This window comes from Varanus komodoensis, unplaced genomic scaffold (genome assembly GCF_004798865.1).
Source record: "Varanus komodoensis strain SLA01 unplaced genomic scaffold, ASM479886v1 scaffold7_3, whole genome shotgun sequence".
In the NCBI taxonomy this organism is placed as follows: domain Eukaryota; kingdom Metazoa; phylum Chordata; class Lepidosauria; order Squamata; family Varanidae; genus Varanus; species Varanus komodoensis.
The window spans coordinates 2,704,978-2,722,245 of NW_025336480.1; the positions used below are offsets into that span (position 1 = coordinate 2,704,978).

The following is a 17,268-nucleotide window of genomic DNA, read 5'->3' on the forward strand; positions in this document are numbered from 1 at the left end:
GTTTAGAACCAGTGAGACAGACTGCTCCAAAACTGGAATCATACAGTTATTTGGAGTGCCAGAAAGTGACCTGTGCTTGCTACAAATACCAGAGGACAAATTGCATGGTCACATACTCTGGGTGGGTGGGTTCGTTTAAACTGGGGCAATTTTAGATATTGATTTAAAGTGGCAGAAAAAAAGCTAAATTTAAATCGCTGATTTTAGTCAGGTTTCTCAATAATATTTTCTTATACAATTATTGAAGAATGGTGCAAATCTGACTACCAGACTGTGCTAATTTGCAATTAAATAAGGCATTATTTACATTTGTGCATTCTTACAAAGCAGACTTTTTACATGTGTTTTTTTCTACATGCATTCCCTTTTATCTGTAGTGAATATCTTTAAAATATTCACACATAAGGTCTTTCTTATGATCAGTGTCAGAATCCTAGAATTTCAATTTGAGAAGAGGGAATAAAACTCGGGTTTGTGGGAAAGATCAAGCATCCAGACCATCTGGGGCTTTATTGTATTACCCCAAGGTTCCCAAGGTACTCACAATAATGCATGCATTACCAGGCAGGCAGAGGTAAACTCTGCTGCAAAGCTTCAATAACATTGAAGAGTATTTTATAGGTACACAGGTACAGGGCAATTGATGACAGAATGCAGAGATTACAATAAGATTCTGAGGTCATCACATACAGAACAGATAAAGGAATGTCAGTCAATCAGTAACAATGAGATTACAATATTTCTAATTGCCTGTATTGACAGTTTAGTTCAGTAGCTTGAACCCATCTCCAGGTCTGCTTAGACATGTAAATTCAAGCTACTGAAACTATGCATGAACTCAAGACTCTTATCTACTCTAGACTTTCTGAACTGGCCAGGGCACATGGAGCCTCTGGGCTATCAAAAGATACTTCCTTGTAAACTGAATTCCAACAATGACTATTTAATCACTGTGAAGGTATACAATGTAAATTTGGACTAAATGGCCTGTGTACTGTAGCTTACAGCTAAAGGTGAGAGAAAGGAGCAGGGGATAAAGGCCATTTGAAACAGTGACTTAGCTTGGTTTGAGAAGTACAGGATTTGATCCCACAATGCAAAAAGCACACAGAAGTAATGTTTTTCAGACAGGATTTATCCAAATTTTCCCAACATCAGCCATGATAATTTGAAATTAATAGTGCAATCCTATAAATGTCTCCTCAGAAATAAGTTCAACTGAGTTCAATGGAGCTTATTCCCAAATAAGTGGATACAGGATTGAAGCCTCACTGCAAGACTAGAGGAAGATACTGAGCAGTTTTCTCTTTTCTTTTTCTTTTCAATGTTGCTGCTTTTTGCTTTAGTCTGACTTAGTTCAGACATCACATTGCAATTGTTTAACCCAGGAATCACTAGAGACAAGAAAAGCAACAACCGAGCTGCCCCTTGTAAACACTTTGTTTCCACTTTCGGTTAACAAAGGCAATTGTCAATACCTGGGCCACAAAATGCTACATGAGAAATTCAGTATTTACGATTCTTGGAAATAACGCTGATTTATATTAACATCCTGACTTTAAGACACTGATAGTGATGATACATCAATCACAGTAGCCACTGGTCTGGTTCACATGTTGTTTTGTACCAGCCTATTGGTAAGCATTGCTCCTGCTGCAAGTGGAAGGTGCTAAACCATGGTTCGCTTTTGGGTTATTTCTCTGTTATGTTGGAGGAGACACAAACTGCAGTATTAGACAGCCCAGGGACACAAGCATCCCTGGGGCTTTTTTTAGCTACAGGAGAGATGGGGGGTACCTGTACTAATGTTGCCTTGTGCTAAAAAAAAAAAAAAACAAAAAACCAGGGCTTGGGGGAAAAAGAGCTTAGGCCATGATGTTGAACCAAGCTATTATCTGCTCTTAGTGTTCTGTTCTAAGAAAAGCTGTTCAGGAAGGAGCAGAACTGTTGCCTCTAATTGGGGAAATTCTCTTACAGAAAATCTAGGTTTCCTCTCTCCTTCAGTTGACTAGGCATTGTAGCATATGCAAGATGGATTGATGACTGATAATGTATCACTTACCCAACGTCTGCCTTAGATGTTCATGATTCTCTCAAACAGGAAGCATGTCGCTAGTCATTTGCATCCTCTACATGAAATGATGGCCTAATAAGGATTCGGTGTCAGTACTATTACATAATCCTATATTTTTGCAAGGAACTTGAGCAACAAGGGCATACTGCCCATCTAGTAATTCTAGAAAAAGAGCACTGGGCCCAACAGTTTCCCTGGGAAGGAAGCTAATGCACTTCAGATGTGGTCAGTAGTGATAAAGAAGCAATCATTTGTTTCTGATGCTTGCAGTGTACAATTTCCCCCAGTTAATAAGTACTGAATTTGGGCAATATTTATTCTTCCACAATTAGCAGAGTATATTGACTGACGGGAAAAATGCTTATTTAATATTGCTTGGCAAAGATTTGATGGTGAATTTCGTTAGAGAAGCAAGTGATACAAGAGTGTATTAACTATTCTGTACAAACATATTCTGTAAGTCTGTGTGAGTGTTCTATCAGTATTTTTCTATGCCATTTTATATTGCTTTCATGGATGATTTTGAAATCCAGGATTGCCCAGCTTAATCTATTAGATGAATCACCAAATTATGCTGAACAATGGCAGCCTTTCATTCCATTCACACAGTGTAGAGTATTTCCATCTTAAGGACTGAAGGAAAAACCAAGAAAAAATAATGTTGACTCATTTTTGAGCTAAAGAAAGCAGCTGTGGCCTAAAGGTGTGCTCCTGCCTATCTCTGTGTCTTTATTTTATACCAGCCTTCCCCAATTAGGTGGCCTTCAGAGGCATTTGTACTGCAACTCCCAGAATTCCATTCTAGCAGGACCATTGACTGGGAATTCTGGGTGTTGCAGTCCAAACATGCCTGTTTTAGGGTATTTCATGTGTTCTGATTGTGATGCAGTTGTAGCCTAGCTTGATATTAAGTGTAGGTGGTATTACTTGATGTCAGCCGACTTCTGCAATTGTTATGTATTATACTTACACGAAGAGAGTATTTTTGGCAACTCTACCGCCTGACTTCTTGGAGGACCTGAGTTAGGGTTAGCTTCCGGCTTCAGATGATCATATTATTCCAGTCAGAGGCAAGCATGTCTGACTGGTTTTCAGAGTAGATGCTATTAATGGGCTAATCAGTATTTGCTTGAGTGTAGTGTGATTTTTTTTTTAAACTGCTTTACCTTAACTGTTTGAGAAAAGATACCTGCAGGATTTACTTACCAATGGTTGGGGAAGGAAAGGGACATGATCAAGTGTATAAGATAGCCTTACTCGTAGGTAATTTGAGTAATGTAGACTTTACCTGTTCTAGCTTTAATATACCATCTGTTTGAAGTGTTATCTGTGAGTCTGTTATAGATGGGATGGTCAACTAGTAGGCCAAAACATCTGGAAGACTACACATTTTCTACTCCTATTGTAGATGAAGTGGTGTTAAGCCAGAAATTGCAGTGCCTTGAATTGCCATTTTTCTCACTGTACTGATGGCACCCTGGCTGGGAAACTCCCGGCCTTGGGGAAACTGGTCTGGCATCTCCTCTCCTGAGTTCTAGAAAGTCAAGGGAGACAGTTGTTTCAACTGCTGGGCTAAAAGGAGAAACTTAAAATGGGTTTTAAGTTTTGCCTTTTGTGATGTGCTATAATGATTTTTACTGCTATATTGTACACTGCTATGTTGGAATTGTTTGTATTATGAATTGCTTAAGAGACCTATGTTATCAAGCAAGATAAAAATGTAATTAACGTTTCAGCACAGACATGTGTAGACAGCCTGAAAATTTGACACTGCTGTTGGTAACTGTCAGATTCTTGCCAAGTAACTGAGGCGATGTGGGAGAGCAGGGTTGGCCCTGAAAAGAGTCTTTTCCTTTTGACCAGTTCTCTCATGGTGCCCTGCTCATTTTGCATCTGGACAAATGTGTGGTGTTTTTACCTTGCTTGTTGGCTGCTGCAGTCCTCACAAACAGTGATGCATCTACTCTGCCACATGTTAGGTGAATCACCACAGGGTCAACTGGTTTTAATTCCAAGCATTAAATAGTGCCTGTTATATTAATTCAAGTCTGTCTAGCCCTGCTGAAAATGACTGATACAGACACTGTGCAGGAGTGGGGAACTTCAGGCCCATGGGACAAATTAGGCCTCCCAGACTTCCCCACATGGTCCCACTGCCTTCTCCATGCCCCATTTTTTCTGCCAACCACCAATCATTTGATAGTCTTCCTGTTTTTGTGCATGTTTTCCCCCATCCTAAAAAGCTAAAATGCCTTACCTAAGGCTTCTTTACTGGCAGTAAAAGCTTTACGCTACAGTATGCTGGTATGTATTGTGTTTTGGCCCTTGTTTCTTTTGACCCTCTTTACCAATGGAATGTAAAGGTAAAGGTTTCCCCTTGATGTTAAAGTCCAGTCATGCCTGACTCTAGGGGGCGGTGCTCATCTCCGTTTCCTAGCCGAGGCAGCCATTGTTTGTCCATAGACAGTCTCCGTGGTCATGTGGCCGGCATGACTAAACACCGAAGTGTACGGAACACTGTTACCTTCCCACCGAGGTGGTACCTTTTTATCTACTTGCATTTGGATGCTTTCGAACTGCAAGGTTGGCAGGAGCTGGGACGAAGCAACAGGAACTCACACCGTTGTGCAGATTTGAACCGGTGACCTTTCAGTCAACCAGCATAGCAGCACAGCAGTTTAAACCACTGCGCCACCTGCCAGCCTTGCAGTTCAAATGCAAGACAAATGCTGGCTCCCTCGACTAGGAAACGGAGTCAGGCATGACTGGACTTTAACATCAAGGGGAAGTCTTTACCTTTTACCTTTACCTTACCAGTGGAATGTGCTAAAGAGCATCTACAAAATTTGAATTTAGCCCATAGGTTGAAAAAGGTTTCCTGCCTTGCTAGGCCCTAGGGGTGTTTTGGCTCAGAGGCTTTTCTAGCCTTGCTAGTTGATGTTAGGAACTAAACCTAGACCTTCTGCATGCCAGGTAGGTGCTCCACATTGGCCTGTATTAATACTTTCCCTTAATTTGAAATCCCTAATCTGCTAGGATGTGTAATTTTCCAAAAGGTTTAAGAACCTGAATCTGTCATGTGAGCCAGTAGAAGGAGTACCTATGTTTTTCACAAATATGAGCTCATCATCATATATGAGTGGGTTCATCAAATATTGGGTATCCCTTGGTGGCCAGAGCAGGATGATGCCCCTCAGCCAAGAGTTGCAGTCTTGTCTCTAAGCTTGTGCTGCACCTCAAACACAAAGCAAGATCAGGAAGAAGCCAGCATCCTGCTGATGCTGTCCCTGGCTAGCTTGGAGATGGTGAAAGGATGTGGAGCAGGGGTCCTCAAACTTTTTCAACAGGGGGCCAGTTGAAAGGTGCTGGCAAGGGGGGGCGGGGATGCATGGCAAGGTGTCGGCTTGCTTCTCAGAGTCCAAAATGATCTCCCCATGAGCAAGCTGTCCAAAACCTCTGAGGCAGCCCAGATAAATGGGTATGGTGGGCTGGATCCGGTCCACGGACCATAGTTTGAGGACCCATGATGTGGAGAGATAATAAGCACTTTTTCTACCAATAAATGCCTTAACACTCAACAGGTTCAGACACAAGCATTTCTGCTTCCTGGCTTTAGGTTGCTGTCAAAGAGAGGAGGTGGAGGTTTGCTCTGGTTCTCCATCTGCAACCAGAAATGGTAGAGTTTAAACAAATTACAAATATGGTTGGGGAGTGGATGGGATCTTCCTGAGACAGTCATCATGGTAGGGAGGCAAGCGTGTTTGTTCAGCGCCATGTGCGATCAACGAAAAGAAGTTCACAATAATACTGCCATCATAGAGGAGCTTGTTAACAATTAAGATATTACCAAACATCTATATAACTCTGGCTTGCTGTGTGAACATGTGTGTGTGTTTAATCGTACTTGACCTGCTTCCCTTACTACATTTCTGTTGTAAGATGAAGATCACTGGAGGCAAATTATGCTATCTGCTGTTTATTTTTCTGTTTAATTACCGAGGAGGGCCTTTCCATGTATTAGGATTTTCTTCTTTTGTATCTATTCTAATTTTATGTCTCCCCCTCCCACTTTCTTTTTTTAAGATGCAAATGCTGGACAAATTCCCAACAGAAGGAGGACAGAAGGACCCTAAACAAAGGATCATCCCCTTTCTTCCAGGTTTGTAAGATGAACACCACAGCTGTCAAATGAACCTTGTGCTCCCCTCCACCTTGCGTACTACGTTGAAGTGGTGCTGGATCCGAGCGTTTTTCTGGGCTACGGAGAAGGACCAAGGTTCATAGAGATTTGTTTGAGCAGGGAATTTTAAAAATGGTTGGTGGGTGAATTCAGTATGAGGCTTGCTTACTTTGTTGAGAGGCATTCCACAGAGATGGGTTGAAAGGCATTACAGTGGTTTTTTTAATTATATTTTATTGTGAGTTTCACTAAATCAAAACAAAAGCAATTTAAAAAAATGCCATTCCTATTTTATGCAATGTTGAGGGGAGAGGAATACTTAGTCACTAACAATGAAACAAAGCAGGCCCAGCCGTCAGTATGCAAGAGGAGAGTCATCTGGGCAAGTAGTTGAAGAGTTAGGATGGTCTGTATTCCAATAAAAGCAAGGTTGCCCTTTTTATTTAAGTCTCAAAGACTAGCAAGCCTTGTTGACATTGGTCATCTACTCTGGTCTCTGAGACCCACCTCCCCTTTCCTACTTTTCTCTTGATTCTTCCATTTGGCTTTGTTCCATTCCTTAAACCAGCGGGCAAGGGGGGAAACCAGGGAAATGGCACACAGTTGGCCTTGCAGTATGTCAGCACAATGCTATGTAACACTGATAGAAGGGTAAATACTCCTTTTTAGAATGGATCTTTTCTGAACTACAGTACAAAACTTATAAAGTGACAGGAGCAGTTATCAGATCTGCTTCTTTGAGAATAATGACTTCTACTTTTACCTTCATCCGAGTTAAAGGCTTTTCATCTGGAATTTCAGGGTAAATGAAAAGAACTGAGTAGGTATATCAGTTCATTAAGAAGGATTTATATCTTTGTTTACTTGATACGATAGGTGTTCCAGCTCCTTGACAAAATTAGACAGGAATTTAAGTTTTTAGACAGATTACCTTTTTCTGATATACGTGTCACAATCACAGGGATGTATTGTCTTTTTGGTTTTTGATGTACAACTATCATGATTGCAAGTTTTGCTTGTGATTCCTTCTGTTGTTTCCTAAACTGCATAACCCATCTGCATGCACTAGATGGCATCTTGCCCATTTCTATTAAATATGCAATCTTAATCAAAGTATATTGATCCATAGTGAATGCATGTATTTTGGGTCAGTAAGGAATTAAGGCTTAGCTGTGCTCCATCCAGGCAAGGTTCTAGCTAATCTTCATTCCTACTGAATCGAGTTGCTGTTAAAGGTGTAGTATGAACTTAAATTCAGTATAGTCTTATATTTTAAAAAAGGTAAATAGCAGCATTCATCTTTTTAAAAATACATTTTAATGCAAAAATGTCCATGCTTACCTTTTAGTAGCATCTAACTTTACAATGATAAAACGTTTTATGTACTCAGAAAGGAACATTCCTAAGTCAGAATAGAGTTCCTGTAAACCAAGGCTTGGAAGCCTCTTTGAAGAAGCTCTTAGGTAGTGATGTGTGGGCCTGAAGTCAGAGGAGCCAAAGGCATAAGGGATACTGGCCCCTTGCCCAGTGCCAGTGTGTTTAAAGTTCTTCTGTATTGGTCTCTGTGTATCACACAGGGGTTTTGCACATGCACAGGGCCTGTTGTTGGGAGGAATTTCCCAGTGTCTGGTGGGAGCCCTGTCCCCTCTCCCCTTGGTCTATGAGGGAGGAACTTATAGCATCCCCCCCCCCAGTTCTTTTCCAAGTGGCAGAAGCATCTCAGCCTTTAGAATGGGGTAGGGGGGACTGCAAAAGCCAGGATCCACCTTAGAAAGGGCATGAGCTCAAAGGAAGGGGATGTCCATCTGGGGAACTTTGGGAGCTCAGTTGAAACTCCAGAAGGGATGGATTTGACCTGTCAGCCTAAGGTTCCCACCCATACCTTAGAAGAGTAGTGTGGGGTCCGGCATTTTTTAAAATTGTGTTTTACTTCTTTTTCAAGTTTAACACTATAAAATGGTCTCTGAAAAATTCTTGGAGAAGGAATTGTTGTATCCCATGCTGAAAATACTGCAGTCAAATACTACTAAATGTACCGAACATATGTTGTTAGACTAGCTGGTTGTCATAATAGGATAATTGGAAGTATGTTTCTTGTAGGCCTTCTCAACAGAGTGTGTGTGTGTGGGGGGGGATGGATATGTAAGAAACGTAGCCATTATTTGCAAGCAATACTGTTGCATTTTGTGAAGGTGTTGCTGCTTTTCTGCATTTGTTTGTCTCTTGTTTGCCAATACTTGATTGTTGCGGGTATGTTATACGTCTGAAATGTAATTGTGAATGCCTCAATGGCGGCTGTACACTAGTGTCTGGGACTAGTGCCTGGTGGTGAGATGCAGTTTTCTGCCCATGTCTCCCCCACCCCCCTCCCCCATTCTCTTCCCATGCCATTTTTAAGCTTATAATTTTAAAAGCATCAACAATAGTTACTGCCAGTTTTCCAGTGAAAAACTTCCCACTGTGTCACACCAAAAAGATCACCGATAGCCTTTTTAAGTGTGTATTGAAAAATGCAGAAAAAAAGTTTGTTTCCTGCATATGCTAACTCCTTTCCAACATGGATTTTCTGTCCCTACACTTGATTGTGGGGCCTCTTAAGCCTTGGATGGCGCTGATTATCCAGATCAGTTTTAATCTCACTTCTGACCTGAGATGCAAACAGCCATGGACATCCTGGTGGATGCCTTTGCCGGACAATGGTCAGGGGGAACAGTACCAAGTTATGGGTGTGGGCCCATTTTTCCTGCAAAAGAGACTTTTAGGGGTGTGGAAACAGATTCTGAGTCAGGTGAGGGTTAGAACTTGTAGCTGGGATGCTAAGACCTGTGGACCCAGAGATAAGCAGCATGGCAGTGGAAAGTGTCTCAGGTTCATGCATCATGGAAGTGCAAATTAAACCTGCTAATGAGGATCAGACAGCGCCAATTCCTTGTTCTGGTATCAGTGGACCAGCTAAGAAGCGTACAAATGATTGGCCTTGAGATAAAAGGAGCCACTTAAGAGACATCTGTGGGTAGATTGAATGTGGAAGGGAGAATGTCTATTTAGTTTGGAATCAACATCTTAGCAACAGGTTGCATATTAGCACTGTACCTATGCTTGTTTCTTTTGTAAGAAACTTATACAATAAAATACATTTGTATTTTTAAGCCAGTCTTAAGGTATGTACTACCTTAATAAAGCTTTTAATTGGAAGGCCATTGTCTTGGTCCGCTTGGAAGAAGGGGGAGAATTACAGCTTCAGCAGATACTCTGCTGGACCTCTTAAGTGTACTTTTATCCTGTTGGTGTGCTGTGCTGCTCTTCTGTACTTTGTCTTCAGAATGGGACTTGGAATCACAATGTTATTGTGGTTCGGTTCCCATTTGGCTGGGTTGACCCAAAAGGTAGTATTGTGGGTTTCTGCATTCCACCTTGTCCCCTTTACCTTCGTTAATTTCTGTGTGAAACCAGTGGGAAAATCATAAGGCATTGACTGAAAAGATAACTATAGACCTCTTCTCTGTGTGCTAGTCTCAAGGAGGCAATGAAGATCCTGAACAAGTGCCTGTAGCTTGGGGATGGATGAAGGCAAACAAGCAGATGTGGGAGCCCTGTAAGTTCAGAAGTCTGAAAGGAGTTGGGTTCCACTTTGTATGGAATTGAACATATCTTGAAAGTTCAAGTTGGGGTTCTCCAACCTTTGGGGTCAATATGTATGTTTGGAATTTTGAGAAAGATGCTCAAAAGTGGCTGCTCTGGGTGGGCTTGGCCATTCACAAAATGGCTTCCATAGAGGGCATGACCAGGCACAAAACATCAATTTCTTAAAAAGCAAACCAGTTGGGACAAAAAAAAAGCCAGGTAACTGAGCACAATGCAGAGATGGGGTCTGAACCCGAAATGCTAAATCACTTGTCCTAAACCCAACAGAAAATGCATTTCACAATAAGGAAACCTGTGCGATGCTTGGAGAGACATATAAAGGCAATTGCACACTCATACGCTGCACAACCCTCCCCCGCCAAGCAACCGCAAGTCACACCACAATCTAAAAACAATGCAAGGCACCCTCCTTCAAACCCCTCCTGGCAAAGCATGTGTCATACCAAAGCTAACACATGTGCCGTCTCATAGCACCTCACAGTGCCAATATGGAAATGAGTAGGAAGAAGGGAGGGGAAATACTACGAAGTTTGGAACTGAAATCATAGCATATTTTTCAAAGGGAGAAGCCCCATGTGAGGTGTTCTGAATTAGGATTTAGGTAAGACCAGTGAACTAGAACCCTCACCCCAAACCTTCCATTGTGTCACCTTTCCAGTATAGCATTATAGTGCTCCAACCATTTTTGTGCTGCTTAAAGTGAAAAGGTGTATTGGCCATAGATCTGGTTAAGGCTTTTGAAAGATTCAGTTTGCAGTTGAATGTTTGCGCAAACACAGGCATAATGGCAATTCACTAACCATCGTAGTTACATGCAGGAGGTGCATTCTGGTTTCCAGCTGTTCCCTGGATTGTGGTATCAGCAAAACAGGACTAGGCCTGGCATAAACACAGATAAAAAAGAGTGTGCTGTGCAACTTTTCATGCCAGCAGAGTGGGTTGGGAGGAGCATAGCATAGACCCAGCTGCCAGCTTCTAATACTTGAACAAACAGGAATTACAGTTTGGCTGCATTCTGTTTCTCAAGTGTCGTAACCCATATTCAGAAGGCAGAGGAAGGTTCACTTCCACAAAGGTTGCCGTCACTGGTGCTTGCTAAATGCCTTCCCTTTTCTTCCAGAAACTAAACTGAGAACTTTGTTGTTGGTGAAATGTTTTTTTAATATGTATAATTTTCAACAAAACCAAACATCAGAGAAAACCATTGAGAATACGAAACAAAGAATAGAACCACAAACATGTCTACAGAGAAAAGGAGGGAAACAAAACTGGAATGATGGCAAACTTCTTCTAAACTGGACTCAGATACGAAGCAAAATTTTACAAATGCTTGCATAACAACTTGGTTTGCATTTTAATCCAAGCTGGAGAAGTAGTACTACCTTCTCTGGCTGCCAAATGCTTTATGATACCAGGAGAAAGATCTTTCCAGGCTGAACAAAGCCATTGTCAGCCAGAGATTGAGGAAGATTTGGCAGATAAATATGAAGTGCACTAATAGTTTTGTCAGTGTGTATCTGGCTACCAAAGCAATGTCTAACCAGCTTGTGAGTCTCTGAAACTTTGTGCAGGTGCAGAAACTGAGGGTGAGACAAAGCTAGCTCACAACAGAGGACCATTTTGTCCTTCTAGCCCATTAAATCTCCCCCGTTCATCCAGTGGGGCAACCTCTATTGTTTCCCTTCCGAGATGCCTGGGAAATTTAAGAGAACAGGGAGGAACAGAAGAACTTGTGAATTCAGATGGCCTTCTGATTTTGCATTTTCTGAAGCAAGAAGGCTGCTTACAGTATCTCCTGGGGGCCAGACTGGATGTATCAACTGCAAATTGCTAAGCAGTTTTATAGATAAAGTGTGCTTGTCCATGCTCTATCTTTTCTGAATCCTTTTTTTCCTGCAGCCCTCTCACAATAGCATGCTAACACTTGAATTTCATTACCAGTCTGGGGATTTGGCTTCTGCTTTTTGTTTCAAATATGCTGCTTTCTGGGAAACCCTGATTGGTAACATTATACATTGTGGTTTCTGACGACTGAAAAATGTTTCCAGTTACCCTGTCCATCCAGCTGGCTCTAGCATTCTTCACAAACCCCTAGCACAGTCAGACTTGATAGGAAGTAAGGAGGGGCGGTTTGATTCAGTGCTGCAGACTTTTCTATCTAAAACAAATAGTCTTGGATATAGTTTGTGTTTTACAGCACCAGCCCAAAGAGTTCTTTCACATTTCCCCTTTGGTTTTTAAAATGAAATTTTAGTTGCCTTATGGGACTGTCTCTGTAAAGTTAGCAAAGACTTTGGTCTGGGTTACAAATGAGTTCCATTCCTGAGCACATCTGTAAGTTGAATTTGTATGTAAGGCAGGTCACATAAGTATGGGTTGTATTTAGCATGAGTAAGCCAAATATTTGTCTTAATATATGTGTGTATTTTACCTTTCTATGCATATGAAACACTTAAGAAACACTTCTGTATACGGATGGCCTCTCTCCTTTTGCTTCCTCTCTCTCTATGATGATGATGATGACAATTTTCTGCAGAAAGCTGTGGAAACTAGTTTGTGTTTGTTACTACAAACCATTTGTCTTCAATACAGATTTAAAAAATAATACACTTTATGGCAGTTTGTTAGTACAGATGTCTGTAACTTGGATGTTCATAACCCAGGGACTCTGTGTGTGTGTGTGTGTGTGTGTGTGTGTTCGTTCATACATTTTAAACTTGGAGAACATGTCACTATGACTAAAACACAGCTTGAACCCTCCAAGATGACATAAAAGAAGAGTTATACAGTTTTCGAAATGTTCAAGCAGCATTGTGAAATCCTCTGAGGATTGGGAATGGGTTGCAAGGGAAAGGTGGACACCTAGAAAAAAGATGAACAAACAAATGAGCTTCTCTAGTTTTGCTATCCCTAGGTCCTGCCAATGCTTTCAGGAAACAGTTTTTATAAACAGATGAGTCTTCTGAATGCTGTATATTCATGGTAATCCACTGATTCCCAGACAGAGAGAACTGTATGGAAAGAAAACTTTCCAGGTGAAGTTTTTAATTTTGGATGTGAAATTACTCTTGTGGCAGCTTGAACTCAAGACCTTAGCAGTATCCCAGGGAAGGAGCAAATTAAACAATATGAATTTATGTTAGATTGTTGTCTGAGTTCCGCCTCTTTCACAAGCTGTATGCTTGCGATGCAGTTAACATTGTTAGATCTCTGAACCTTTCCCATAAAACCTTGGCATCTTAGGATACAAATATTTTCCTCAAGCAGAGCCTCTGATACAATCCAAATGGCTCTTTGAGAACAGTGGAAATGATTGAGCTGCCATTGTCAGAATGAGGCACTCAGCTCTCACATTAAGCTTGCTTTTCACTGATAGTAATTCTATTTGGTGGGGTAGATCCAGAGGGTTTTCCTGCAAAGATAATCTGAATTCCAGTGGTGTGCTTCTGTTAGCATAAGGTGCTATGTGTGCTCTTGCCACATGACTTTGCATAACATCTCAAGGTGCATGTTTGTCTAGCGCTAACAGATTTCCTCTATTGACATATTATGTCAATATCAAACTCAGCATGTCCAAGATAACTAGTGATTTTGCTGCTCCTTGTTTCTGATAACAGTGATACGAATTGACATGGGTAGAAAGCCTAATAATAGCCAGTAGTGTTGTTCCCATATTGCAGATGGGGTGGGGCAAAGAGAAGGCTACCAAGTCCGTGCATGGCGGAGGTGAGTTTGGAGTTGTGGATGTCGTGGTTCACAGTCTGGTTTCTTAGCCAGTGTGACACGCTGTGTGTGTTGGTTTGAGGGAACAATCAGTGGGGCTGCTGGTGAGACCTTGGTCTTTTATTGTTTCTTGCTGTTTGGTGTCTATCCAAATTTCATGTTAGTTTGTTCGCCATATAGGGTTGTTAATCATTAACAACCCATAATTGAACCATGGTTGATCAACAGTCCATGATTCAACAAGAATCCACATTCAGCCCATACTCTGGGTTGTTACGTGTGAAACAGTCACTGTATGTGTGTCTGTACATTCTCTTTTGACATGTTTCATCCTATTTGATGTACCCCTAAGAGGTAATAAAATTCTGAAAGCTCTTGAAACATATACTGTAACTCAACACCTTTTATGCTGTGGCACCTTTTATACTGTTGTTATAGTTGTTTTAATATTTTAGTGTTTTAATAGGTTTTTAATGTGTTTTATTATGCTTAATATATTGTAAGCTGCCTAGGAAGGCCTTGGCAGTTATAGGCAGCCTATAAATATGTGTATAAAAAAAAAACCCATAATTTAGAAGCCCAGATATGGACTATTGTAGTGGCATATAAATGGTTTAAATAAATAAATAAATAAATAAATAGAGTTTAAAATGTGTATCCTGCATCTAATGTCTAAAATGACTCAGGAGAATTTTCATAATTGTGACAAATACTTTTTTCCAGTGTGACCCAATATATAATTCAAAGCATTAAAAGTCACATTAAAAGAATACAATAGGTGTTAAACATTATGGTGGAATCAGCTAATTTAGCCAGCTAAAAAAATTATGACATTGATGCCATATTTCAGGGACTGCCTAATTTACCATTTCTGAATAGCTGAATCAGTAAAGAGGGCATAAGTCAGTCGTATGTTATGTCACGAATATGAAAGAAAATTCTTGAAGTCTATGTGCCTGGAACCTGCATTGCCCTCTTTAGCCTGTAGGTGGCAGACTTCTCTGATCAGCTCATAGCTTTGAAGTCAATATACTGTGAAACCTAAAACAGGGAAGTAGTCAGAGGGGCAAAGCTATACAACTGCCCCTCCCCCATGCGGGAAACCCCCCACAATGCACTTGGTAGACTCCTCCCTTCAAGGACTTTGGAAATGTACCATAGCAGGGGCTGTGAATAAGCATACCAGCAGGCTTCACTGAGACAGGGGAGGCACAGTGTATACAACTCTGAAAGTAATCTTACCTGCGTAAGTTTAATGACTATTCTAAGCTGCGCAAAGGTGGGTCCATTCACTAATTCAGAATCTGTATGTGGGACATCAGTGGTCAACTTTGAAAAGGGAAGGTTGTGATTCTGATGAAAGGGCTTCTGATCTTTGAAATGCAAACTGCCCTGAGCCTTCAGGAATGGGTTGGATGTTTGGGTTTAGGTTGAACTCAGATCTATGGGTTATCTACAGGTTAGCTATGAACAACCCACAAAGGCAAGCTATGATTTGTTACTCTAGATTGTATAAAGCAAGGGTGGTTGTTGCCCATTATTCATGGGTTGTTTTGCCAGGCCACATAAGTAAACAAATTCAGCCATCCTCCATGCTGCAAACACATGTGGGATACAGCAAGGGAGTGGACAAAGGAGCAGGAACCAAACAACCCAGAAAATGAAAACAGAAAACAAAACCAACCTATGGCTTGATGGCCAAATCATAGATTAACTCTGGGAAAGGCTACAACACATGAATTAATTAAAGCAAGGGTTGTTGTTGTTAACATGTTATCCCATATATAAACAAAAGATGTTTTGAACCTTCTTCTCTAGAAGGCACAAAGCATTTCTACAATGTATGTTGCTGCTGGAGCTCCTATATCTACTGGTTAGACTGACAGCCAAGAAGTGGGCACAACTTCTGTGACTGATTGGCTGTTTGGTTTCCTGCGAACTCCGCTATTTAATATATTTATCATGTTAAAATATGGAATAATTTAGTACTGCCCTGCATGCTAAGAATTGATCAGGCTGTTCATAAGTCTGAAACATCCATTAAAGCTTATTTCTTGGAAATAAGAAACATTGATATTATAAAGCTCATGTAATGATTATTTTTTTACAAGCAACTGAACAAAACTATCTCTTAAAGCAAGTAAACTAATCTTGATCTTATCTCATATATAGCAGTGATATATATATGTGGCACCAATGCTGTTTAAACTGTCTACGATTTGAAAAATGTCTACAGGAAGCAGCATCAGCATGTCTGTCACCTGCTGAAAATATGAGAAAAAATATGGGAATAGTGTTCTACTTTCTGTGAGCCGTTGAAAAGCACTTGTGCTTTTATATTCTATTGTCTGCCACCTTAAAGATCACATAAGTTTTAAAGAATGCAATATCTCTGGATTAGAAAAAAAAGCCCCAATGTTCATAAACATTGTGGAAAAATGAACATGCATTACTGTGATTGCTTGTGCAAATGGCAAGAGAGATTAACTGGCCATTTACTTTGATTGCCTGCATGTTTTATGACCACATCAATAAGAAAGTGTGGGCTATAAATTGTCTTTTAACTCTGGTGGCTGAGAGAATCTCGGAAATAAGCCAATCCAATTGCTGTCTGACTGCTAAATATAGAAAGAAGCGGTGCTGACCCTAGTTACTGGAATATCTAGTTGCTATGGACTGGGAAAATAAAATGAAAATTGTGTTCAGATTTTGTCTGATATAAAAGCACATTTCAAATGGTGACCGCAGAGTCTGAACCAAAATTATTGTCAATAAAAGAAGTGTCTCCTTTCCCCTGATAATTAAATGTATTCCATTTAGGAAACATAAAGGAAGTAGCTAAAGTTTTCTTTGCAGGAATTGTTTGTGGTTGTTGACAGTTTGATTCAAATGCCTGTGATCTTTGCCTCAGAACTTCAAGTTGAGGGGTGCAGACTCCAAAAGGGTTGGAGAATTTGGAAGCAAAAAGTGCAGACCCCTTCTTCCTGCCATATTGTATCTTTGAATGGTCCCGTGTGCTTGTCATTCATGCAGTATGTGTGGGTCAGTATTCTCTCCCTCCCTCCCTGATATTCTGGACTGAATCACACATTTTGGGCAGGTACACGTGACACAGCAACCAATTGAAGTTTTTAACCAATTTTGGTCTGTTGCATCATCCGAACCTCATTGTGAAATCTGGCAAGCTGTCCTTGGTTCTGAGAAACTATGAACTGGAACAACAGTCTGTGCTATGGTTTTGTTTTGGTACTGAAATTGCTTGTTGTGCCTTCTGAACCAGAAAACACAACTCAGTGTGGTACCAAGGCCACCACCATAGAGCACCTGGGAAGAGTGGCCTGTTGCCACGCTTGCCAAGTGGACAGTCAAAGAACATCACTGACAGCTGCCATTTGACACAGCTGTCAAAGGCTTCCCCACACCTCCTGCCTCCTGCCCTAACAATCTTCTTTGGAACAGGAGAGGATGATCTAGTTAGTGCTAGGAGAAAAGCACCAGCACTCAGTCTAGGCCTCCACGGCTGCTCCTGCACGAGTAGGTGTGATGGGAATCCACTGGGTGGTGGGCCTTGTTGGAGCTGTGCACTGTAGTGGATTCCCCCACTGCTTCCTTTTCTTGCCCTGGCTTGCCAGAGAGGTGCCCCAAC

At 41.1% G+C, this 17,268-nt stretch overlaps 1 protein-coding gene across 1 annotated transcript in view; it reads left to right on the top strand.

Moving 5' to 3' along the window:
* Positions 1 to 17,268, top strand: part of SH3PXD2B (SH3 and PX domains 2B) — a 131,641-nt gene that overhangs the window by 49,138 nt on the left and 65,235 nt on the right. Inside the window, exon 3 of the mRNA XM_044454660.1 lies at positions 6,158 to 6,233. Coding sequence (XP_044310595.1) covers positions 6,158 to 6,233 — 76 coding nt within the window. The remainder of the gene's footprint in view (positions 1 to 6,157; positions 6,234 to 17,268) is intronic.